This window comes from Heterodontus francisci, chromosome 21 (assembly GCF_036365525.1).
Source record: "Heterodontus francisci isolate sHetFra1 chromosome 21, sHetFra1.hap1, whole genome shotgun sequence".
In the NCBI taxonomy this organism is placed as follows: domain Eukaryota; kingdom Metazoa; phylum Chordata; class Chondrichthyes; order Heterodontiformes; family Heterodontidae; genus Heterodontus; species Heterodontus francisci.
This window is the reverse complement of record NC_090391.1, coordinates 73,449,901-73,475,926: the sequence shown is the minus strand read 5'-3', so window position 1 is coordinate 73,475,926 and position 26,026 is coordinate 73,449,901. Positions and strand designations below refer to the sequence as shown.

Sequence of the window (26,026 nt, the reverse complement as noted above, 5' to 3'; positions counted from 1 at the left end):
TGCGCAATGTACACCACACATGCAGGGGAAAGTTCGACTGGACTGATTGCCCGGAAGCAGTGGATATAATTTTTAAATACATATTGTAAATATTTTATCATGCAAGATGGAGTGTGTCTGTATTAAACATTTCTGTATTGTTGCCATTAATAACCGGGATGTAAAACTACTTCCATCCTAGTTACGGTCTGATTTGTAGTCCCGCTTAACAGTGTGTTGATCGCACTGGTGGTGGTTATGCAGGAAAGGTCAACCAGAAGAGGTGAGGCTCATATCTTATCACGGAACCAACACAAGATCCCACATATTGTGTCATATCCGAGCAAAACTCTCGTTCATTGCAGCTTTCTATGGAATGTCAAGTGGCCTTGTTAGAAATAAACCGTAATCGTTTTTGCTGATGTGCTCCCGAATGTGTAAAATGTGACATTTAAAATAAAGAGTTATTTGAAGGGTCCACATTCACTGTGAGAGTTTCTCACATAATACATGAAACTATGGAAGAATTTACTTATTGTAACAATGGATCAGGAAGTTACTTGAACTGTTTGGACTCTGCATTCATTTATTCATTTGACTGTTAATCTTCCTTCATCCATTGGTTATAATTCCAGCCCTTCAGATTCTAGGTATGGCTGTCCAATCTCGAGCTGTCTCACCGGTTTCTGTCCATCATTTCCAGAGGTGATACCTGTATAGGACATTCTGCTTTAACCAGCGAGGATTCTATATTCCAAAACAACGCTTCCAACCACATTTCATCCATCCAACTCATTCCTGATTTATTGTAAGAAATGGGACTCAATAAATGACACTGCTCATATTAATAACGAGTTCTTATAGAAATAGCTCTCTCTCTCTCTCTTGTTAAGAAAGATTATACAGCTAGGAAAGCATCGGCCTGTTATCTCTGCCAAGGACAGGACCAGCACAGGCTCTGAAACAAGTTATTCCTGAAGCTGATAAGATGACGCCTTGTACCATCTCTTTACAGGTGCCTGGCAGAAGTTTACAAATGATAACAAGCATGAGATAATGTGAAAGGTGACTTTGTGGAGCAGAGCGATGGACAAGGGGGAGGTACCACCTTCAATATCCCAGGTGCATCTCGTGTATTCATTGGTTAGAAGGGTCCGAACTGGTGATTGATATTGGGTGAACTACCAGACCCCCACATCAGGTACATCAATGAATTCTCAGAGGAACAGCGACAACATGCCCTGTCTGGCAGAAGATAGACAGCTTCCTTACATCTCGGCTAAGTGGAATAGGTGAAAGCACAGAAAGGGAGAGAGAGAGATCGCGAGACAGAGAAGAAGAAGCCAGCCCTTCCAGCTGCAGAGAGTGGCAGCAAAACTATCGGCCATGGGTCTATTACTTCTTCTGTCCATTTTGCTGATGCATCTTGTCTAAGCTGTTGCTTCTTCATAAGCTTCATATTTTAAAATTGCTTATGAGATCTGGATCACTTATTTTGGTAAAACTGTGACTCCCGACCCTATATCTTACACTATGTGCACTAGTCTTTTATCACAGTGAAAGAACATACCAATGAACAATAAGCTCCTCACTCATACTTTCAACTGATGCTGTCACAGTATCAGTCTACTTCATCCAGCTTCTCTTCAGCTGAATTCCACATGTGGACCCAGAACACATTACTCAATTGGAATTTGTTTCTCCTGAAATGTGGTCATTTCTTCTTTCCCTCAGTCAACACATTTGTCCCCAGTCTGCTGCAGGTGAACATATGAGTATGTAGAAAAATAGACACTTGGACATATATGATAATACGTGGAACAAAACTATGCCACATTCACAATACCTGGCTTTGTCTCTTTACTATCACCATATCTGTGATTTGGATGTGTTCACAAATAATTTATTGTTTAACGCTCGTGGATTGGCACAAAACGTAAATCTCCCTACTCTCCATCGAACAGCTTCTGCCACGAGCGGTAAGGGTTCACCGGCTGGTTTGTAGCAATCAATTTATGAAGTGATTGGAAATATTCCATATATGATAATCACTGCTCTCATGACGAGACAGTCAAATTGTTCCAGATTTTATTTCTCTAGGTGACTGGATTTTTGGATCATAAACAGGTTTCCATCAGGAAATCCTCACCTGAAATCGGTGGTTTACCACTTATTCTACCACTTTGTATTCTGAAGATTCAGATTAATCTACAAATTCTGCTTCACGATACTGGGGCAACCACACTACCAAATCGATATAAGTTTTGTCTTGCACTTTATTTGTGGAACGACTTAATCATTGAGACAAATTTCTCAGTTTCAAACGAGAAGAACAAATCCGATATGAGCCTCCTTGCACTCTTTTCGGAGTGATGGGTGATGGGGTCTCTGCTGGCCGTTTGAGACTCTGAAAGGGTAAGAGACGGGGACAGGGTGGAGGGATTCTGAATTAAGAAACTGTGCTTACCGACTATGTTTTACACTATTGTCTCTGATTTGATGTCTGAAATCTGACCCACCAGTTGTTTTGAGTATTGTTTTGACTGCTCGCTGGATGAGCAAATATTTATGGCCCATCACTAGTGGCTCTTGAACCATCGCAGTCCCTGTGATGAATGATGTTCCACAATCGTGTCAGATACAAAGTTCCAGGACATTGTCACCAGATGATGAAGGTATTATGTTATTTGCTCGGATGTCCCAATCAATCTCTCCAATAACCATCCATGTATGTGTTTAACAGTTGCTGATTCCATTGAGTCCCTCAATCATATTGAATATTACACCAGGAGCAGGGACATTAGAGTGAGGTCACAATCAACACAGTGGGCGGCACAGTGGCGCAGTGGTTAGCACTGCAGCCTCACAGCTCCAGGGACCCGGGTTCGATTCTGGGTACTGCCTGTGTGGAGTTTGCAGGTTCTCCCTGTGTCTGCGTGGATTTTCTCCGGATGCTCCGGTTTCCTCCCACAAGCCAAAAGACTTGCAGGTTGGTAGGTAAATTGGCCATTATAAATTGTCACTAGTATAGGTAGGTGGTAGGGAAATATAGGGACAGGTGGGGATGTTTGGTAGGAATATGGGATTCGTGTAGGATTAGTATAAATGGGTGGTTGATGGTCGGCACAGACTCGGTGGGCCGAAGGGCCTGTTTCAGTGCTGTATCTCTAATGTAATCTAACAGAGCAAGCAGGGAAGAAGCTACCTGTTTGGTGAGTATTTGGTAAGTTATTTAGCTGCTAACGTTTCAAATAGTTATGGAATAAATGGTAAGCTTAATAAAATATCTTTTAAAAAAGGAATATAAAATAAACAATAGAATTAAATAATTAAGTCATCAATTAATACACATTAAGGATAGCAGAACAGGTGATGTGTAATGTATGTAGCATCTAGGAGCTCCTGGATGCCAGTGTGACCCAGGGCAAACACGTCTGCAGTAAGTTTTTGTGGCTCGAAGAGGTTCGGCTCAGAATCATTGAACTGGAGCCCGAGCTACATACACTGCGACACAGCAGGGAGGGGGAAAGTTACCTGGACATTTTGTCGCAGAAGGCAGTCACACTCCTTAGAATGGGGTCTTCTGATTTGGTCAGTGGTCATGGACAGGAGAGTATGGCTGCAGCTGTGACAATTGAGTGGACGTAGAGGGCAGAACTGCAGGAGTCACATACTTTGCGATTGTCCAACAGGTTTGAGGTTCTTTCAGCATCTTCGGATGAGAGTGGTGGCTGCACAGTAGATGAGCAACCTGACCAAGGCACCATGGTGCAGGACGCCATTAAATTGGAGGGAGGAAAAAGAATGTAGTTGCCATAGGAGACAGTATAGCTAGAGGGATTGACACTGTTCTCTGCAGCAAAGAGCGAGAGTGCAGCCGGCTGTGTTGCCTGCTTGGTGCCAGGGTTCGCGACATCAGCTCAGGGCTGGAGAGGAACATAGATTGGGAGGGGTAGGATCCAGTCGTCGTGGTCCATCTAGGTACAAACGACATAGGCAGGGCAAGGAAAGAGGTTCTGCATAGTCAGTATGAGGAACCAGGCGCTGCATTATGAAGCAGAACCTCAAAGGTGATAGCAATGAAACAAAGGGCAGTGAAATGGTTAGCACTGCAGCCTCACAGCACCAGCGACCCGGGCTCGTTGTGGATGCTGCTTGTGCGGAGTTTGCAAATTCTCCCTGTGACTGCGTGGGTTTCCGCTGGGTGCTCTGGTTTCCTCCCACAGCCAAAGACTTGCAGGTTGCTAGGTAAATTGGCCATCATAAATTGCCCCTAGTGTGGGGATGTGGTAGGAATATGAGGTTAATGTAGGATTAGTATAAATGGATGGTTAATGGTCGGCACAGACTCGGTGGGCCTGTTTCAGTGCCGTATCTAAAAATAAAAAAAATGAATAAATCTCTGGATTACTGCCTGTGCCACCTGCAATTTGGCATAGGGCAAATAAGGTTAGAGAAAGGGAAATCATGTCTAAACAATTTATTGGAGTTCTTTCAGGGGTGACATGTGCTGTGGAAAAATGGGAACTGGTGGATATATTGCACTTAGATTTCCAGAAGGCATTTGATAAGGTGCCACATCAAAGCTTATTGCAAAAAATAAAAGCTCATGGTGTAGAGGATGACGTCTTGGCATGGATAGACGACTGGTTGGCTAACAGGAAACAGAGAGTAGCAATAAATGGGTCATTATCTGGTTGGCAAGATCTAACGAGTGGTGTGGCATAGGGATCAGTTCTGCGGCCTTAACCTTTTACAATTTATATAAATGACTGTGATGAAGGTTGCTAAATTTGCTCATTACACTACGATAGGTAGGAAAGTAACTTTTGAAGAGCACATAAGAAGGCTAGAAAGGGGTATAGATAGGTTAGGGGAATGAGCAAAGACCTGGCAAAGGGAGTATAATGAGGCAAAGTGTGACAACGTCCACTTCGGCACGAATAATGAAAAAAAACATATTATCTAAATGCAGAGAGATTGCAGAGCTTTGAGATGCAGCGGGATCTGGTGGCCCAGTGTATGAATTTCAAAAGGTTGGTAAACAGGTACAGCACGTAATTAGGAAATCCAATAGAATGTTATCGTTTATTGGGAGGGGAATTGAATGCAAACGTGTGGAAGTTATGCTTCAGCTATACAGGGCATTAGTGAAACCACATCTGGAGTATTTTGCACAGTACTGGTCTCTCTATTTAAGGAAGGATGGAACTGCGTTGGAGGCAGTACAGAGACGGTTTACTGAGCTAATATCTGGAATGGGCGGACTATCTTACGAGGAAAGATTAGTCTGGCTAGGCATGCATCCGCTGGAATTTGGAAGAGTAAGAGGCGCCTTGATTGAAACATACAAGATCTTGAGGGGTCTTGATAGGGTGGATGTCGAAAGGATGTGTTCTCTTGTGGGAGAATCTAGAATTAGGGGTTACTGTTTAAAAATAAAGGATCGCCCATTTAAGGCAGAGATGAGGAGATTTTTTTTCTCTCAGGGGGTCGTGAGTCTTTGGAACTTGCTTCATCAAAAGGCGGTGGAAGCAGAGTCTTTGAATATTTTTAAGGCAGTGGCAGATAGATTCTTGATAAGCAAGGGGGTGGGAGGTTATCGGATGTAGGTGGACATGTGGAGTAATCAGTTCTGCCATGAACTTATTGAATGGCAGAGAAGGCTCGAGGGACTAAGTAGCCTACTCCTGCTCCTATTTCATATATTCGTATGTTCGTATGTGCCTGCCACATTTGAATAGCTGGTAGATGGTGCAAATTGTGAGATATGAGGGTGCAGCTTCCAGCAATGCTCTGTGTGTTCGAGTGAGGCGAGGCTTATGAATGTTTGTGTCAAGTTTAATATTGTTCGAAGGCGAGTGAAAGAGTTGCATTGAATGGAGCAGTGTGTGGGGCTGGTAGTGTAATTGGGAGGAAGTGGCATACGAGGATGCATTCATTGACGTTGACCACTTGTATAGGGCCATTAAACTTCTTGCAGCACTGACACCACATCCTTGGTGCCAGACCGGTGTCACTAACTGCCTTATGGAGGGCCTCATGGCCCAATGAGGCAACGAATCTCTCGACTCCTGTCCAGTTCCTGCAACAACTCCAGTGCAGCATCCTAAAACCCTGACAAACTGTCTTGAATCTTGAATCATAACAATTTCTTCCAAAAGTTCTTCAAATGTTATCCAAGCATTTTCAGCACCTGCTGCCGAATTTAAGAGTGCAGTCTGGGTCTAAATTGTGAAGTCTAGCTTTAAATAGTGCTGACCTGGTACGAACTTGGGCGACCTGCTGAGGCATGCAATCACATCTTATTCATGGAATGATCAGGCAGCATTAAATATGCATGCTGCCTGCATGACTTTTAACAGGCGCAGGGTCATCCCTGTGCCTGTTGTCAGGGGCTCTCCACTTTAGCCCTCTGATATTCCAATTGTGACGGTATTGTGGGAGCACCTTCGCCACTTGGAATGCACCGGCTCAAGATGGCCGACCACTGTTTACTCATGGTAACTAAGGATGTGATACTGAGCCTGACAATGTCACCCTTATTATGAGAACAGACAGAAAGGAGATAAAATGGGCATATAATGAATGATTTTTAAAATTGCTAATTGAAAGAAATTGAGACCTTTGATCAGAGCAGAGCTCCACTGAAAAAATTGTCAATACAACGTGGCTGACAATGCCAATTGGACATGAGGATTGGACAGGATGGCTTCTGCTATAACAGAATGATGGAATCATAGAGCACTGACTGAGCCGAACTGACCCATCGTACCTCTGGCAGCTCTTGAAAGAGCCAACCACTTAATTTGTTTTCTCTGCCGTTTGCATCTGCATGCACGATCATCACTAGCAACACCCACCCACAATACACCATAGACATAGAGAAATACAGCACTGAAACAGGCCCTTTGGCCCTCCGAGTCTGTGCCGACCAATAACCACCCATTGTCTACTAATCTTACGTTAATCCGATATTTTCTACCACATCCCCACCATCTCCCTACACTAGGGGCAACTTACAATGGCCAATTTACCTATCAACCTGAAAGTCTTTGGCTGTGGGAGGAAACCAGAGCACCTGGCAGAAACCCACGCAGTAACAGGGAGAACTTTCAAACTCCGCACAGGCAGTACCCAGAAATGAACCCGGGACACTGGAGCTGTGAGGCTACGGTGCTAACCACTGCGCCACTGTGCCACCCATGCCAGAATTTATTCAGTTACCTTTTGAAAATTGAAATTGGGTCTGTGTCCACCATCCTTTCTTGCACAGCGTTCCAGATCACAACAACTCATTGCATAAAAAAAGAAACTCTTCATCTTTCCTCAGGTTGTGTGTCAAATACTTTAAAGTTGAATCCGATGGTTGTCCACCCTTTCTATGAGGGGAACACGACTTTTCTTTTTCACTCCATCACAACGCCTGATAGTTTTGGCACCTCAATGAAATCTTGCATTTAAATTCTTGCTTCTTGGATAGGAAGTCTGCCTTCTCCAGTACCTCCACAAAGGGTGTTCTTCATCCCTGATATGATGCAATACTCTCCTGACCCTCTCTAAGACCTTGACATCCTTCTTACAGTGTGGTATCGAGAATTGTATGCCATACTCCAGATGAGGCTGAATCGGTGATTTATCAACTTTGAACATACCTTTCTTGCTTTGGTGCTCTCTGCCTCTATTCACAAAGATAAGTAACTGTACTCCTTTGCAACTTCTCCTCCATCTTTAAGAAAAATTTTAGATGCAGGTCTATTTTCTCCTGCACCCATATATAAGAGCATTTGTCCGAATAACGATGCCCCTGGGAATACCACTGTATACATTCCCCAGTTTGTACAACCGTTTATCACAGTCCTTCTCTCTGTGTCCGTTACCCAAAGGCATTTCCACACTGTCACTGCCTCTTTACTCCATGGGTTTCATTTTTCTTTTCACGGCAATTAAATGGTCTATCATTGCAGAACTTTTGTAAGTCCATAAACATAAATTGAACCTCTTTACACTCATCAACCCTCTCTGTTATTCATTAAAGAACTCGATTGCAACCATGCTCTCTGACATGTCTTACGTACGTTTTACAAAGCCATAAATATTTTTGTCCTGGATTCTGTCTTCCAGAAATTTCCCCACCAGCGACATTGGCCTGAGTGCCTGCAGCTACAGGGTTTATTCCTCTCTCTTTCCTCCCTCTGTGGGGTGGCACAGTGGCGCAGTTGTCAGCACCGCAGCCTCCCAACTCCAGTAACTCGGGATCAGTTGTGGATTCTGCCTGTGCGGAGTTTGCAGGATCTCCCTGTGACTGCGTGGGTTTCCGCCGGGTGCTCTGGTCTCTTCCCACAGCCAAAGACTTGCTGGTTAATAGGTAAATTGGCCAGCGTAAATTACCCCCAGTGTGTATCGGTGGTAGGAGAATTGTGGTGATGTGGTACGGAACATGGGGTTAATGCAGGATTAGTATAAATGGGTGGTTGCTGGTCGGCACAGACTCGGTGGGACGAAGAGCCTCTTCCAGTGCTGTTTCGCGCTCTCTCACTCTTTGTATTAACCAGTAGGTAACGGTTGCAACCTCCATATCCTCTGGTACCACTACCACATCCAAGGAGAATAACAATATTTGTTTCCCATTGCCTCCATTATTTCCACCTTTCCTTCCATCAGCAATCCTCATACATCCCAATTGAATCCGATAAGTATTATACTTTAATGTGTATAGTGCTGGATTGAAAAGGGTTAACTGAACCTGTTTGTTAAGTGAGTGTAATTAATGTTATTCTCCATTGGCCCCAGTAGTGTCTCTGGAGGTTTCTTCCTTCTATTAATAGGAGACTGCTTGCCGTGTGTTTGGCAGAATCATCTCTGGCACTAGCAGGAATCAGCTTCTCCAAAGAAAGGGAGAAGAACGGTATGAATCTGAGAACAACAGATAGGAATGTTACAACAATGGATCAGAATCTGAGACCATTAGATTGGAATATTATAACAATGAGAAGGAGCTTCTCCTGGGAGTTTGACTACCTTTCTTATTATTATGATTTGCTGACATTAGATCTTCGGGTCCTGTATTCCCTTCTGGTTATTCAAAAGATTTATTATCCAATACTCGCTGTTGTTGGTGTCGCCGGTAAGTCACTGTGTCCAGTTATTTCGATGGTCATGCTCAGCTTTCGTGTTATTTATTTTCGCCTCCTTGCTGCTGTTTTTTCTCTCTGGTGTGATAAATATCATACGTTTTTGATTCTCTCCATATAACTGACGTCCCATCCCCGTGGTACAAAGATATTAATGCTCCTCCAACACCTTCCCTTGTCCTTGAACTCTTCCCCGAAGTGTGATTAAGGTTGTGAATAGTGGACTGTTAATTGCATGCACTTACAGAAAACACTTGATAAGGTCCTGTATGGGAGGCTGCAAGCAAAAGCCGAATCGTGGTTACAAAATCAGCTCAGCGGCAGGACTGTCAGCAGTAACAAAAGACAGATACTCTCATTGGCAGGATGTTACTCTCAGTGTCTGTCAAGTATCAGTGTTGGAGCCTCAGCCATTCACTATATTAATTAATGATTTGGTTAATGGTATAAAAGCACTTATGCAACTTTGCAAGTGATGCAACGATAGGCAGCATTGCAATATAGATAGAAGGGTAAAACTACAGGATGTATTGACAAATTAAGCGAATGGAGAAAACTATTCAGATTTTATTTCAATGTAGAAAAATGCGAGATCATTCACTTTGGACGTACAAATGATAGAGCAGGGCACTTCATTCATGATAAAAAAGCTATAAATTGTGAAGATGCTAAAAGATTTGGCAGTCCAGGTACATAGATCATTAAAACATCGTGAGCTGGTGGAGACAAGAATGCAAATAACATGACTAGAATTATATAATTATATCCAGAGTGGTGGAATATCAGGGCAAATAAGTCATGTTCCACCTTGACAAAACCCTGGCTGGACAACACCTGGACTGCTGCAAGCAGTTGTGGAAACCATATGGTAGGAAGGGTAATAAAACCAACATACTTCAGAGGCTGGAAATCTGAAATAAAAACAAAAAAGTGCTTGTATTACTCAGAAAGTCTGGCAGCATCTGTGGAGAGAGAGAGAGAATTAACGTTTCAAGTCTGTGATCGTAAATCGGAACTGGCAAACGTTGGAATGTAATTCGTTTCAAGCAAGTTAAGGGAGGCGGTGTGGCGGAGGGGGGGAATGGACGTGGGGAAGAGAAGGTGTTTGTTAGGGCAGATGGCAGGAGAGATTAAACAACAAAGCTGTCCTGGGACAAAGGCAAAGACGGTGTTCATGTTTGTGGTGAAAGACAAAGCATTAGTCCAGAGGGAGCGTTAATAGCAAAATAATGAGCAGCTCTGACGACATGAAAAACCGACACGTGGTTAAATAAATACCATTAAATATAACATAAAGGCCAGTCATGCTTGAGCTATTCAACTCAATGTTCTGTCCACAAGGCTGTAGAGTGCCTAATCAAAAGATCAAGTGTTGCTGCTTGACCTTGGGTTGATGATCACTGGAAGAATGGACCGGAAGCTCGAGGACTTGCTTTCAGAATGAACAGCGGTGTTCCACAAAATGGTCACACAATCTACGTTTATTCTCTTCAATGTTTCGGAGACCCCATTGTGAGCAGCGAATACAGCAAACTAAATTGAAAAAGGTACAATTAAATCGCTGCTACACCTGGGAGGAATGTTTGGAGCCTTGGATGGTGAGGAGAGAGAGATAAAACGGCAGACATTACACCTCCTGTGATTGCATGGGAAGGTGCCATGGGAGGGGGACGAGGTGTCGTTGGTAATGGAGAAGTGGACCAGATTATCGTGGAGGGAATAATCCCTTCGAAATGCCGAAAGGAGAGGGGAAGGGAAGATGTGTTTGCTGGTGGCATCACTCTGGAATTGTAGAATTGGCAGAGGATGAGCCTTTCGATGTGGAGGCGAGTGGGGTGGAAAGTGAGGACAAGCGGAACCCTGTCGTGGTTCTTGGGGGGAGGGGAAGGGGTGAGGGCAGAAGCGTGGGAAATGAGCCTGGAACGGTTGAGGGCCCTTTCAACCACATTGCAGGGGATACCTCAGTTGAGGAGAAAGGAAGAGATGTTAGAAGCGCTGTTGTGGAAGGTTGCATCATCAGCGCAGTTGCGTCGGAGACAGAGTAGCTGTGAGAATGTGGTGGAGTCCTTACAGGAAACAGGGTGCGAGGAGATGTAACCAAGGTAGCTGTGGCAGTCTCTGGGCTTATAACGAGTATTGGTAGACAGCCAGAGATGGAAACAGCGAACTCGAGAAAGGGAATGGAAGTGTCAGAGATGGGACCTGTAAAGGTGAGAGAAGGGTGGAAATAGGAGGAAAGTTGATAACCGTTCCCAGTTCTAGGTGGGTGCAGGAAACGGCACAGATACAGTCATCAATGTACCGAAAAAGAGATGAGGGAGTGAGCCAGAGTAGGACTGGAACAATGAATGTTCGACATATCCCACGAAAAGACAAGCATAACTGAAACTCAAGCCAGTGGTGGCACAGTGGCGCAGTGGTTAGCATCACAGCTCCAGCGACCCAGGTTCAATTCTGGGTACTGCCTATGTGGAGTTTGCAAGTTCTCCCTGTGTCTGCGTGGGTTTCCTCTGGGTGCTCCTTTTTCCTCCCACATGCCAAAGACTTGCAGGTTGATAGGTAAATTGGCCATTATAAATTGCCCCTAGTATAGGTTGGTGGTTGGGAAATGTGGTGATGTGGTAGGAATATGGGATCAGTGTCGAATTAGTATAAATGGGTGGTTGATGGTCAGCGCAGACTCGGTGGGCTGAAGGGCCTGTTTCAGTGCTTGTATCTCTAAACAAAAATTAAACAGTAACCATGGCAACACCTTTTACTTGAACGAAGTGAGTAGTGTTGAAGGAGACGTTCTTCAATGTAAGAACATGTTCAGCCAGTCGCAGCAGGGTGGCGGTGGATGGGGACTGGTTGGTCCGCTGTTTAAGGAAGAAGCGCAGAGCCCCCAAACTGTCTCTGTGGAGGATGGAGCTGCAGGGAGATTGGACGGCCATAGTGAAGAGGATAGGATTAGGGGCAGGAAACTGGAAATTGTCAAAATCAGGTCGACCGAAAAGGCAAGGATGTAGCTGGAAAGAGACTGTACCAACAGAGAAAAGATGCAGTCAATAGCAAAAGAAACAATTTCAGTGGGGCAGGAACAGGCTGAAACGATGAGCCTGCCAGGACAGACCTGTTTGTGGATTTTAAGAAGGAGGTAGAAGCGGGCTGTGCAGGTTTTTACGACCAGCAAGTTGGCAACTGCAGAGGGGAGATCTCCGGAGGGGATGAGGTCAGTGACAGTCCTGGTGACAGTGGCTTGATTTTCGGTGATGGGGTCATGGTCCAGTGGGAGGTAGGAAGAAGTATCTGATAGTTGGCACACAGCCTCTGCAAGGTAGAGTTGGGTAGCCAGACAACAGCAGCACCACCCTTGTCACCCCTGCCCTCCCAAAGAACAAACAACAGTACAGCACAGGAACAGGCCACTCAGCCCTCCAAGCCTGCACCGATCTTGATGCCTGCCTAAGCTAACACCTTCTGCGCTTCCGGGGCCCTTATTCCTCTATTCCCTTCCTATTCATATATTTGTCAAGATGTCTCTTAAACGTCGCTATCGTATCTGCTTCCAACACCTCCCCTGGCAGCATGTTCCAGGCACTCACCACCCTCTGTGTAAATAATTTGCCTCGTACATCCCCTCTAAACTTTGCCCCTCGCTCCTTAAACCTATGTCCCCTAGTAACTGATTCTTCCACCCTGGAGAAATGCTCCTGACTATCCACTCTGTCCATGCCGCTCATAACTTTGTAAACCTTTATCATGTCGCCCCTCCACCTCCGTCGTTCCAGTGAAACCAATCCGAGCTTTTCCAACCTCTCCTCATAGCTAATGCCCTCCAGACCAGGCAACATCCTGCTAACCCTAATCTGTACCCTCTTCAAAGCCTCCACGTCCTTCTGGTAGTGTGGCGACCAGAAGTGCACGCAATATTCTAAGTGTTGCCTAACTAAGGTTCTGTGCAGCTGCAACATGACTTGCCAATTTTTATACTCTATGCCCCGACCGATGAAGGCAAGCATGCTGTATGCCTTCTTGACTACCTTTGACTGTATACCTCCCACCTGCATTAGACCTTCCAAAATGCATTACCTCACATTTGTCCGGATTAAACCCCATCTGCCATTTCTCCGCCCAAGTCTCCAATGATCTATATCCTGCTGTATCATCTGACAATCCTCATCATTATTCGCAACTCCACCAACCTTTGTGTCGTCCGCAAACTGACTAATCAGACCAGCTAAACTTTCCTCCAAATAATTTATATATATGACAAACAGCAAAGTTCCCAGCACTGATCCCTGCGGAACACCACTAGTCACATCCCTCCATTCAGAAAAACACCCATCCACTGATATCCTCTGTCTTCTATGACCGAGCCAGTTCTGTATCCATCTTGCAGGTCACCTCTGATCCCGTGTGACTTCACCTTTGTTGTCTTCCCCACGCATTCCCCGCATCCCACGTCAGTTGCTTAAAGCCTAATTCTTTTCTAAATTGCGCCAGTTCTGATGCAAGGTCACAGATCTGAAATTTTAACTCTGTTTCTCTCTCCACAGACATGCTGAGTTATTCCAGCACTTCATATTTTTATCTTAGGAATAGTACTTATAATTTCCTTCCAGGGATTGAGGCATCGATTTATCACAGTGCTACGTGAACCCCAAGGTTTAAATAACGAGTGGAGACTACACAAACTGGGGTTGCATCCTTCCCTCGAAATTACAAGGTACCAGGAAGTCTCCAAGCTGTTAAATGGAACAGATAGTGCAGATAGAGAGAAACTGCTTCCGCTGGTTGTGAAGTCAAGGACTAGGGGCATAGTCGGAGGATTCAGAGCAGATCAAACCGTTCAAAGCTCGTCTTCAATGATGTCTGTGGGCCATACGCAGCAGGGAAAATGTATTCCACCACAATTCGCAACCTCATGGCATGGCCTAGTTTTCGCTCAAATGATGCCATCAAACCAGGCGACCGATCCTTGTTCAATCAGGAAGCTGCAAGCAAGAGAGAGAGCTATGGGATCTCACAATCAACTGACTAAAGCTCTGCAATCCAGCCACATCCATTTGTGAACAGTGGTGCTCAACTATACAATTAACTGAAACAGGATGTTCCACAAATATCCCCAGGATCAATGACAGCTGAGCTTCGTATGGAGTGCAAAACGCAAGGCTGAACGATTGCAAACATCCTCAGGCAGAAATTCCAACTGGATGATTCAATTTGGCCTCCTCCTGAGCTCCTCAACATTACAAATATCATTTTTCGGCCAATACAGTTCACTTCACATGACAGCAAAGAACAGCTGAATTCATTGGATGCAACAATACGATGGGACCTGACAATATTCTGGCTAAGGTACAGAGGACGTGTTCTCAAGGACGAGGGGGCGAATTTAATGAGCCCACGGACTGTACCGGTGGGCCTGGCAATGTGTTGCGTGCCCATCCAGCACATGGGCAACAACCGCACAGCGATAACACATCAATGGGCATTTTGCGTAGGGGAGTCGCAGGTCCCCACCAGTCACGTGGCGGGGGAGGGAACAGAGTCATTGATTAGTGCCTCAGATGACTCTGGAGCATGTGCTGGTTTCATATTTAAAGGCCAGCCAGACTTCCATTCACTCCTGCGCGGATTGCTTTGCAGCTTGGTGCAGACTACAACATTGTCCCACTACTTCCGTTGCCAGCTTCAACGCCCACTACCACCCATCACCCTCCTGGGCCCAATTCCTCAACCAGGGCAAAAGAAGATGGCTGAGAAAGACACAGAGTGTGCCCACGGTACAGTGATGCCTCCCTGCAGATTCATCTCCAGTCTGCAAGAGCAAAACGGGAAGTTCTCTTCCCCCACAATGTCAAGAGGAGGTCCACCCGCCTGACCAAGCAAACCTTGATGGAGATCACAATGGAGGTTAACAGCCAAGCTGTCACCCAGCACAACTGAGTTCAGCGCTGGAAGAGGGTCAATGTCCTCTCGCGTTCTGTCAAGGCGACTGTTCCATGCCTTTTTGAGGATTGCATATGCCTATGCTGGAAGTTGTGGGACATGGGGAGGGTAACTGTGAGAGACTAGTGGATAGAGTTCTGTCACATCCTCATAAGTGCATGGCTGTCTGTCGGCCACAGGCTCCTTCATAGCTCACCCCCTTACACCCTTCCCCTGACAACGAATGCCAGCACGCGAGACATCAGATTACCCAGGAGGGGATGAGTGGCTTAATTTGGATTAGCAACCATGATGTTCTCTAAGCCATTCTCCACTATCTACATCCTTCCTATTGTAGAACAAGGGGGCCCATAATAGGAGGGAGATGGCCCAGTCATTCGGAAGGCCATATCGACGTCCACTCACCTCCACTGAGGAACAGGCCTTGGAACTTGCTGGCATCCATGGCTGCTACGCTGTATCAGATGGGCAGAATGAAGTACAGGTGCAAAAGAGTGAGGATTGCATCCCATTGACATGCACATCGATGTTGGAGACACACTTAGCTCTTGATTGCCATCAGGAGAACTGCATAGCCTAACCTACACATGTTTGTCTTCTCTCATGCAGGCAGTCATTTCCAGGGATCCACACGATCAACTGCACAGGCGCCTGCCTCTGACGAGAAGGATTGCTCAAAGGATGCACCATCCTATCACTCTCTTGCACCCTCTAGTAGCGCACATACTTCCATATCGGTGGCTACCTACTCGGAATTTGAATCAATATCATAAGATGCTGAGACTGTGACACACGGACCCCAACAGCTGGCTGAGGCTGAGACAGCCAAGTCCGCTGGCATTCTGAGAAATGTGTGTAACCAGGCTCATGCTGGGCCCCAGGATGATGACATCCTTTGGTCTCAACAACAGAGGGCATGCTGGAGATGCAGAGAGGTAAGGCAGCATTTGGAGGAGATGCCAGAGAGCAAGTGCAACCATAAGTGGACGACGAAGTGGTACGTTCATGCCATGACTGTCGCCAGGATTCAGGCCTATGAGAGCAGCACTTCGTCCATCAAGAAACTTCAGACTCTCATGGAGCCCTAGATCTCAAAGATGCACGCAGAGCTGCACATGGTCGCCTCGAGCATGAGCTCAATGGAGCAGTGACAAGGCAAGAGAAGAAACAGGAGATGAAGCCTTCTGCAGCTCCTTTGGTGAGCAGGGTGGCTTGAGAGGGCCTTCAAAGGGAGGTGGGAAGCTGACAGACACATTTGGGGACGCCCCACAGGGCGTTACAAATTTAGCCACTGGCTTCTCATCCCTTCCACCAGGCAGCCCAGTTCCAGTAGCTGCGATGCCTAGGGAGAGCTGTGCACCTGTCCAAAACATCTCCAGGCAGCCGGGCCTTCCAAGCCTAAGGCAGCGACAGGACGCCAGTCAAAGTTATCAGGGTCTAAGAGGCAGCTTTATCAGTAGCCTACCTGAAGCCCAGCTGCTGCCTCCCGCAGCACACTTCATGGGACCACCCACAAACATATTAAAATAACACATAGCTGCACTGTAGTTTTCAGGTGTCTACCACATACGTTTTGTGTTAATTAATTGCAGCAGCTTTTTCGGGAGCAGAGAGTGCGAGCGAGTGAGCAGCTGGGAAGGTCAGTTTAAAGTAAAATTAATTTCTTTTTGTTTTCGGCCAAGACCAGGGGGCTGCTGGGTAAGTAAAACCCTATATATTTGGGCCGTTTAAAATAACTTGCCTTTCATTGCAGCAGCTTTTTCGGGAGCAGAGAGTGTGAGCGAGTGAGCAGCTGGGAAGGTCAGTTTAAAGTAAACTTCATTTCTTTTTGTTTTCGGCGGAGACCAGGGGGCTGCTGGGTAAGTAAAACCCTATATATTTGGGCAGTTTAAAATAACTTGCCTTTCATTGCAGCAGCATTTTCGGGAGCAGAGAGTGCGAGCGAGTGAGCAGCTGGGAAGGTCAGTTTAAAGTAAACTTAATTTCATTTTGAATTCGGCGGAGACCAGGGGGCTGCTGGGTAAGTAAAACCCTATATCTTTGGGCCGTTCCTGAACCCGAGACACTACACCTGTAGTGTCTCCCACCCGCCCTCCTCCTCTAACCAAAGAAAAAGGACTCGGTGGTGTGTAGATAAGGTAAGGCTTTTTCTATTACTCTTTTTTTTTAATCGTGTGATTGGTAAAAAACTTTTCATTCCTTTTTCATTTAAGTAAGTTTAAGCTTAAGATTAAAAATGGAAGGAGATCTCAGACCCGTGACATGCTCCTCTTGCTCCATGTGGGAGCTCAGGGACATGGCTAATGTCCCTGACTCCTTCACGTGCAGGAATTGTGTCCAGCTGCCGCTCTTGTTAGACCGCATGACGGCTCTGGAGCTGCGGATGGACTCACTTTGGAGCATCCGCGATGCTGAGGAGGTCGTGGATAGCACGTTTAGCGAATTGGTCACACCGCAGATTAGGATTGCTGAGGGAGAAAGGGAATGGGTGACCAAAAGGCAGAGAAAGAGCAGGAAGGCAGCACAGGTGTCCCCTGCGTTCATCGCCCTCCACAACAGGTATACCGTTTTGGATACTGTTGGGGGAGAAGGCTCACCAGGGGAAGGCAGCAGTAGCCAGGTTCATGGCACCGTAGCTGGCTCTGCTGCTCAGAAGGGCGGGAAAAAGTGTGGAAGGGCGAGAGTCATAGGGGATTCGATTGTAAGGGGAGTAGATAGGCTGTTCTGTGGTCGAAAACGAGACTCCCGAATGGTATGTTGCCTCCCAGGTGCACCGGTCAGGGATGTCTCAGATCGGCTGCAGAGCATTCTGAAGGGGGAGGGTGAACAGCCAGTTGTCGTTGTGCACATAGGCACCAATGATATAGGCAAAAAACGGGATGAGGTCCTACAAGCAGAATTTAGGGAGTTAGTAGCCAAGTTAAAAAGTAGGACCTCAGAGGTAGTAATCTCTGGATTGCTACCAGTGCCACGTGATAGTCAGAGTAGAAATGAAAGAATAGTCAGGATGAATGCGTGGCTTGAGAGATGGTGCAGGAGGGAGGGGTTCAGATTTTTGGGACATTGAGACCGGTTCTGGGGGAGGTGGGACTATTACAAATTGGACGGTCTACACCTGGGCCGGACTGGAACCAATGTCCTTGGGGGTGCTTTTGCAAACGCTGTTGGGGAGGGTTTAAACTAATATGGCAGGGGGATGGGAACCAAATGAGGTCAGTAGAGAGTAAGGATGTAATAACTAAAGCCTGTAAGGAACTAGATAATGAAGTCAGCGTGACTAAGGGAAAGAGTAGGCAGGGAGCAGATGATGAAAGCAAAGGGACTGGTGGCCTGAGGTGTATTTTTTAATGCAAGAAGTGTAGTAGGTAAGGCAGATGAACTTAGGGCTTGGATTAGTACCTGGGAGTATGATGTTATTGCTATTACTGAGACTTGGTTAAGGGAAGGGCATGATTGGCAAGCAAATATCCCAGGATACCGATGCTTCAGGCGGGATGGAGAGGGAGGTAAAAGGGGTGGAGGAGTTGCATTACTGGTCAAAGAGGATATCACAGCTGTGCTGAAGGAAGGAACTATGGAGGACACGAGCTGTGAGGCAATATGGGCAGAACTCAGAAAAAGGAATGGTGCGGTAACAATGTTGGGGCTGTACTACAGCCCTCCCAACAGCGAGCGTGAGATAAAGGTACAAATATGTAAACAGATTATGGAAAGCTGTAGGAGCAACAGGGTGGTGGTGATAGGAGATTTTAATTTTCCCAACATTGACTGGGATGCACTTCATGTCAGATGTCTAGAGGGAGCAGAATTTGTAAGGAGCATCCAGGAGGGTTTTCTGGAGCAGTAGGTAAATAGTTCAACTCGGGAAGGGGCCATACTGGACCTGTGTTGGGAAATGAGCCGGGCCAGGTAGTTGACGTTTCAGTAGGGGACTACTTTGGGAATAGTGATCACAATTCCGTAAGTTTTAGAATACTTATGGACAAAGACGAGAGTGTTCCTGAAGGAAGAGTGCTAAATTGGGGTAAGGCCAACTATACCAAAATTCGGCAGGAACTGGGGAATGTAGATTGGGAGCAGCTGTTTGAAGGTAAATCCACATTTGATACGTGGGAGTCTTTTAAAGAGAGGTTGATTAGCGTGCAGGAGAGACATGTTCCTATGTAAATGAGGAGTAGAAATGACAAGATTAGGGAACCATGGATGACAGGTGAAATTGTGAGACGAGCTAAGAGGAAAAAGGAAGCATACATAGGTCTTGGCGGCTGAAGAAAGACGAAGCTTTGAAAGAATATCGGGATTGTAGGCACAATCTGAAACGAGGAATTAAGAGGGCTAAAAGGTGTCATGAAATATCTTTAGCAAACAGGGTTAAGGAACATCCCAAAGCCTTTTATTCATATATAAGGAGCAAGAGGGTAACTAGAGAAAGGATTGGCCCACTCAAGGACAAAGGATGAAAGTTATGCGTGGAGTCAGAGAAAATGGGTGAGATTCTAAACGAGTACTTTGCATCGGTATTTACCGAGGAGAGGGACATGACGGATGTTGAGGTTAGGGACAGATGTTTGATTACTCCAGGTCAAGTCGGCATAAGAAGGGAGGAAGTGTTGGGTATTCTAAAGGGCATTAAGTTGGATACGTCCCCAGGTCCGGATGGAATCTATCCCAGGTTTCTGTGGGAAGTGAGAGAGGAAATAGTTGGGGCCTTAACAGATATCTTTGCAACATCCTTAACACGGGTGAGGTCCCGGAGGATTGGAGAATTGCTAATGTTGTCCCCTTGTTTAAGAGGGGTAGCAGGGATAATCCAGGTAATTATAGACCGGTAAGCCTGACGTCAGTGGTAGGGAAGCTGCTGGAGAAGATACTGAGGGATAGGATCTATTCCCATCTGGAAGAAAATGGGCTTATCAGTGATAGGCAACATGGTTTTGTGCAGGGAAAGTCATGTCTTACCAACTTAATAGAATTCTTTGAGGAAATAACAAAGTTGATTGATGAGGGAAGGGCTGTAGATGTCATATACATGGACTTCAGTAAGGCGTTTGATAAGGTTCCCATGGTAGGCTGATGGAGAAAGCGAAGGCGCATGGGGTCCAGGGTGTACTAGCTAGATGGATAAAGAACTGGCTGGGCAACAGGAGACAGAGTGTAGCAGTAGAAGGGAGTTTCTCAAAATGGAGACGTGTGACCAGTGGTGTTCCACAGGGATCCGTGCTGGGACCACTGTTGTTTGTGATATACATAAATGATTTGGAGGAAAGTATAGGTGGTCTGATTAGCAAGTTTGCAGACGACACTAAGATTGGTGGAGTAGCAGATACTGAAGGGGACTGTCAGAGAATACAGCAGAATATAGATAGACTGGAGAGTTGGGCAGAGAAATGGCAGATGGAGTTCAATCAGGGAAAATGCGAGGTGATGCATTTTGGAAGATCCAAGTCAAGAGTGAACTATACAGTAAATGGAAAAGTCCTGGGGAAAATTGATGTACAGAGAGATTTGGGTGTTCAGGTCCATTGTTCCCTGAAGGTGGCAACGCAGGTCAATAGAGTGGTCAAGAAGGCATACGGCATGCTTTCCTTCATCGGATGGGGTATTGGGTACAAGAGTTGGCAGGTCATGTTACGGTTGTACAGGACTTTGGTTCGGCCACATTTGGAATATTGCGTGCAGTTCTGGCCGCCACATTGCCAAAAGGATGTGGATGCTTTGGATAGGGTGCAGAGGAGATTCACCAGGACGTTGCCTGGTATGGAGGGCGCTAGCTATGAAGAGAGGTTGAGTAGATTAGGATTATTTTCATTCGAAAGACGGAGGTTGAGGGGGGACCTGATTGAGGTGTACAAAATCATGAGAGGTACAGACAGAGTGGATAGCAAGAAGCTTTTTCCCAGAGTGGGGGATTCAATTACAAGGGGACACGAGTTCAAAGTGAAAGGGGATAAGTTTCGGGGGGATATGCGTGGAAATATCTTTATGCAGATGGTGGTGGGTGCATGGAACGCTTTGCCAGCAGAGGTGGTTGACGCGGGCACGATAGCGTCTTTTAAGATGTATCTAGACAGATACATGAATGGGCAGGAAGTAAAGAGATACAGACCCTTAGAAAATAGGCGACAGGTTTAGATAGAGGATTTGGACCGGCGTAGGCTTGGCGGGCCGAAGGGCCTGTTCCTGTGCTGTAATTTTCTTTGTTCTTTGTTCTTAATTAAAATGTCCTCTATTCTATGAATAGGCTTCATTGTCTGAAAGCCATGTACAATTGTGCCTGAAGGGTGAGTTGTTGACCTCACCGTCCCCCACTGCCCTCTGTAACATGTCAGTGTCGTGACATCCCTCATTAACATCATGTCTCCCATGGGCACTCGCATACATTACATCCGCTCACAGGAGTCTGACCACATATGGACAGAAATCTGAAGAGTTGATGCATTGCAGTAAACTGGTATTTCATTCTCTGTCAATGCACACCAGGATGGCTGCAAACGAGCTGATATGAGATTGTCTCTTGCCTCCTTTGCACGTGGCTCAACCCATTTGGCCTCCTGCTTTGGATCCATATTGTTGGCGCAGTCACTGATGGACATCAGAGTCCAGCCTTGATGATGACCCACCCGCTGTTCCAGCAGTGTGAGCAAACAGACCAATTACACATGTCAACCATGTACTGCCCCATACCCCCAAACAAAAAATTGGCATCCAGGCACAGCATCAGCAACCCCGAAATATCTTGCAGTCCCCCAGGAACTTTAACACTTTGCAAAGCACTCGGCACCCTGACTCCACTTGTTAAACTTCAGTACCCCAGACCACCTAGCACAGCCCCCATTACCCCAGACTCTCTTTCTGTGATCCCGGTGCTCAAGACGTTCTTGAAGAGGGTGAAGCAATGCAGTCCCATAGCAAACTCCAAATCCCGCTCTTCACCAAAGCAGCAATGCTGCAGACAGTCTACAGATCACGGCAACGTGTCTCTCCTCAGTGCCGCCAGGTTTGACTGGTCTTCTGTTTGGAGGTGCTTCCGTAGCACCCGCCGTTCTCTGAAACGCATTGTGGTGCAAATGTCACCCATTGTGTTTTCCCACCACTGACAAAAACTGGAACTGACATCAGTGTGTCAGATATCTGGGTGGTCTAAGTTCTGGAAATTCTCCAACCATCCTCCACCCCTAACCCCACCCCAATCCCACCCCACCCCCCTAAACCCCAACGCCACAATGCCCACCCTTGATCACCACAAAGTTTTGCCTAGGTGTCCATTAGCCAAAATGAACGTTGGCATCTCCCCGAAAACGTGGAAATGTGCCCAAATATGTCCTGTTCACAAAGCACAGGATAGATCTAACCTGTCAAATTACCTGTCATTCGTCTATTCTTAATCAGCAATACCATGATAGAAGGTGTCGTCAAGAGTGCCATCAAATGACATTTAATCAGCTTGCAGATGCTCAAGTTTAATTACCGTCAGGCCACTCGGCTGCAGACCTCATTATGGCCTTGCTCCAAACATAGGCAAAATAGACAAAGCAAGAGGCGAGGTGAGATTGGTTGCCCTTGATAATAAGGCAGCAGTTGATCGACTGTGGCATCAAGGCGTCCTAACAAAATCAAGGAGAAACTTTCTTCTGGATGGCGTCATACCGTGAACAAAGGAAGATGGTATCAGTATTTGGAGGCTAATAGTCTCAGCACCTGAATATCACAGCAGGAGATTCGCAGGGTTCATCAATGACCTTTCCTCGATCAGAAGGACTGAAGTTAGGGTTTTTGCTGATAGTTGCATAGTGTTCAGTACCATTTGCAACTCCTCAGGTATGGAAATAATCCGCTCTCACATGTAACAGGGCCTGTATAATATTTAGGCTTGGGCTCATTTGAAGCAAGTTACATTCGTGCCCCCACAGGTGCCAGGTAGTGCAAACATCTAACAACAGAAATTCCATCCATCTCCCCTTGACATTCAACGCCATTATCATCTTTGAATTACACAACATCAACACACTGAGGATTATCCTCGGCAGAAAGTTAACTGTACCAGCCGTATAATTACTGCAGTGACGAGAGCAAGTCAGTTGTTGGGAAGTCTGCAGCGTGCAACTCATTTCCGTTACTCGCCAAAGCCCGTCCAGCATTTGCAAGGCACAAGTTAGGAGTGTGATAGAATGATCTGTACTTTCCTGCTTGAGTGCAACTCCAACAACAGATAAGAGGTGTAATACAATTCAAGATAAGCACCCCAATTGATCGGTACCCTTCAGGCAGCGTGTTCCAGATTCCAATCACCCTTTGGGTGAAAAAGATTTTCATCAAGTCCATCCTGAACCTGCTGTCCCTCAGCTTTAACTTATGCCTCTTGGCTATGGACACCTCCGTTAAGGGAAAACGTTTCTTCATATCTACCCTATCTATGCCTCTCATAATTTTTATGTATTAATCAGGTCCCCCCCCCCCCCCCCCCTCAGCCTTCTCCACTGTAAATAAAACAGCCCAAGCCGATCCGGTCTCGATTCAGAGGTGAAATTCTCCAGCCCAGGCACCATCCTGGTGAATCCCCTCTGCACACTCTCCAGTGGAATCACTTCCTTCCTATAGTGTGGTGACGAGAATTGTACACAGTACTCCACCTGTGGCCTAACAAGCGTTTTGTACAGCTCCATCATAACCTCCCTGCTTTTACGTTCTGTGCCTCGTCAAATAAAGACAGGTAACCCATATACCTACCTAACCACCTTATCAAGCTATGCTGCTGCCTTCAGTGATCTATGGATAAGTACACCCAAGGTCCCTCTGGCCTTCTGTAGTTCCCAGAGTCCTGCCATCCATTTTATATTCCCTTGTCTTTTGAGTCCTCCCAAAATGCATCATCTCACACTTCTCAGGATTAAATTCCATTTGCCACTGCTCCGCCCATCTTATCAGCCCATCTGTATCGTCCTGTAGTCTAAGGTTTCCCCATTACTATTGATGGCACCGTCAATTTTCGTGTCATCTGCGAACTTACTGATCATACCTCTTAAATTCAAGTCTAAATCATTAAGGTAGACTACAAACAGCAAGGGTCCCAACACCGATCACTGCGGTACACCACTGGTCACAGGCTTCCAATCGTAAAAAGCAACCCTCGGAACATCACCCTCTGCCTCCTCCCAGTCAGACAATTTTGGATCCAATTTGCGAACTTTCCGTGCATTCCATTGGCTCTTACCTTCTTGAGCAATCTTCCATCCTGGGCCTTATCAAGTTCTGAAGTTCCTGTAGACTACATCAACTGCTTTATCCTCATCAACACTCCTCCTCGAAAAATTCTATCACATTTATTAGACATGATCTCCCGCTGACAAAGTCATGCTGACTATCCTTCATGAAGCACTGCCTCTCCGAGTGGAGATTAATCCTGCCGCTCAGATTTTTTTGCAATTAGTTTCCCTACCACTGATGATAGACTCACTGGCCTGCAATTACCTTTTTATTCATCCCTGCTACCCTTCTTGAATCATGGTGCCACATTCGCTGTCCTACAGTCCCTTGGCAGTTTGTGTCACAGCCGCTGCAATCTCCATCAATTCCTCACATAGCAGCCTGGTATACATATCATCTGGGTCTGGAGATTTATCCACTTTTAAGCCCACTAAAACCTCTAATACCTCCTCCCTTTCAATGCTAGTTTGCGGAAGTATATCGCATACCCCCTCCCTGATCGCTGCACGGCTTTCTCCATAGTGAACACAGATGAAACGCAATTATTTAAAAACTCACCTCCTTCCTCTGGCTCCACACGCCGATTGCCACTTTGGTCCTTAATAGGCCCTCTTCATTCCATGGTTATCTTCTTGCCCTTAATATGCTTATAAATCACCTTGGGAGTTTCCTTTATCTTGTCCACCCGTGTTTTTTCATGCACCCTCATCGGTTTCCTAATTACTTTTTTTAGGAACCGCCGACACTTTCACATGTACAATCACTCCAGTATATAACTGGACACAGGAATACATCTGTAAATCTCAATACGTAAACATTCAAACTGGAGCAGTTTCTCACAGCCTGATGTATAATTTCCCTGACTATTTCCCTTTCTCACAGTTAACTTGCTGACGATTGGGATCCTGTCTCGTGGAAAGTGTGGTCTCTCCAAATGTGTCACTCGCTACCTGGTGGCCATGGCAGCGGCGGATCTACTGGTCATTATCCTCGACCTGATATTGCGGCAGATACCAATTCGTTATCGGGATTCATTTATCTTCCTTTATTACATCCGTGTGTGTAATATCCACGCCATCCTGCTTTATGCAGCCACAGACTGTTCTGTCTGGTTCACAGTTGCTTTCACCTTTGATCGATTTGTGGCTATTTGTTGCCGAAAGCTAAAAGCTAGATATTGCACTGAGAAAACAGCTAATATGATACTTGGAGCAGTGACTGTGCTTAGCGGTTTAAAGGACATCACCTGGTATTTTCTGGTATCAGATAAGTACAGGTTTTGGAACAGCCCTTGGTTTTGTCGTATAAAAGCACATGTTATGATTTCACCAGTCTGGGGTACAATCGCGTTCCTTCATAGCTTTCTGACACCAGGGTTTGCATTTGTTTTGATTCTGATGTTCAATGTTTTTACCGTCAGACACATTGTATATGCCAGCAGAGCCCGAAGACGACTCCGGGCTCATAGCAGTGTGGACAACCCAAAAGACCCAGAAATGAAGAGCAGAAGGAAATCCATAATTTTGCTGTTTTTTATCTCGGCCAATTTCATGCTGTTATGGTCAGAGTTAATGGTGTATTCCATGTGGCAACGGATGTGGTGGTTAGATTATCAGTCTGTAATTCTACCTGCTTTTGTAAGAGAAATGGGCTTCATGCTGCAGCTCCTGAGTTGCTGCACAAACACTGTGATTTACGTTGTGACCCAGACTCAGTTCAGAGAGCAGTTGAAGAACGTGCTGAAATATCCCTTTTCCCCAATTATTAAAAATTAA

General features: G+C 45.9%; 1 protein-coding gene across 1 annotated transcript; it reads left to right on the top strand.

Annotated features, from left to right (window-relative positions):
- The first annotated feature begins 1,065 nt into the window (after positions 1-1,065).
- LOC137381157 (G-protein coupled receptor 15-like) lies at positions 1,066-26,026 on the top strand. The gene is made up of 6 exons (XM_068053541.1): positions 1,066-1,080; positions 1,599-1,742; positions 2,107-2,348; positions 3,672-3,785; positions 8,808-9,106; positions 25,134-26,026. Exons 1-6 carry the CDS (start codon positions 1,066-1,068, stop codon positions 26,024-26,026), a joined length of 1,707 nt encoding a protein of 568 aa, XP_067909642.1.

Bases quoted from the DNA above. Each gene is read 5' to 3' on its own strand.
- LOC137381157 (XM_068053541.1), top strand. The intron at 3,786-8,807 runs GTAGTTGCCATA...TTCTATTAATAG, and splicing joins TTGGAGGGAGGAAAAAGAAT to GAGACTGCTTGCCGTGTGTT. The intron at 9,107-25,133 runs GTAAGTCACTGT...CCTTTCTCACAG, and splicing joins CGCTGTTGTTGGTGTCGCCG to TTAACTTGCTGACGATTGGG.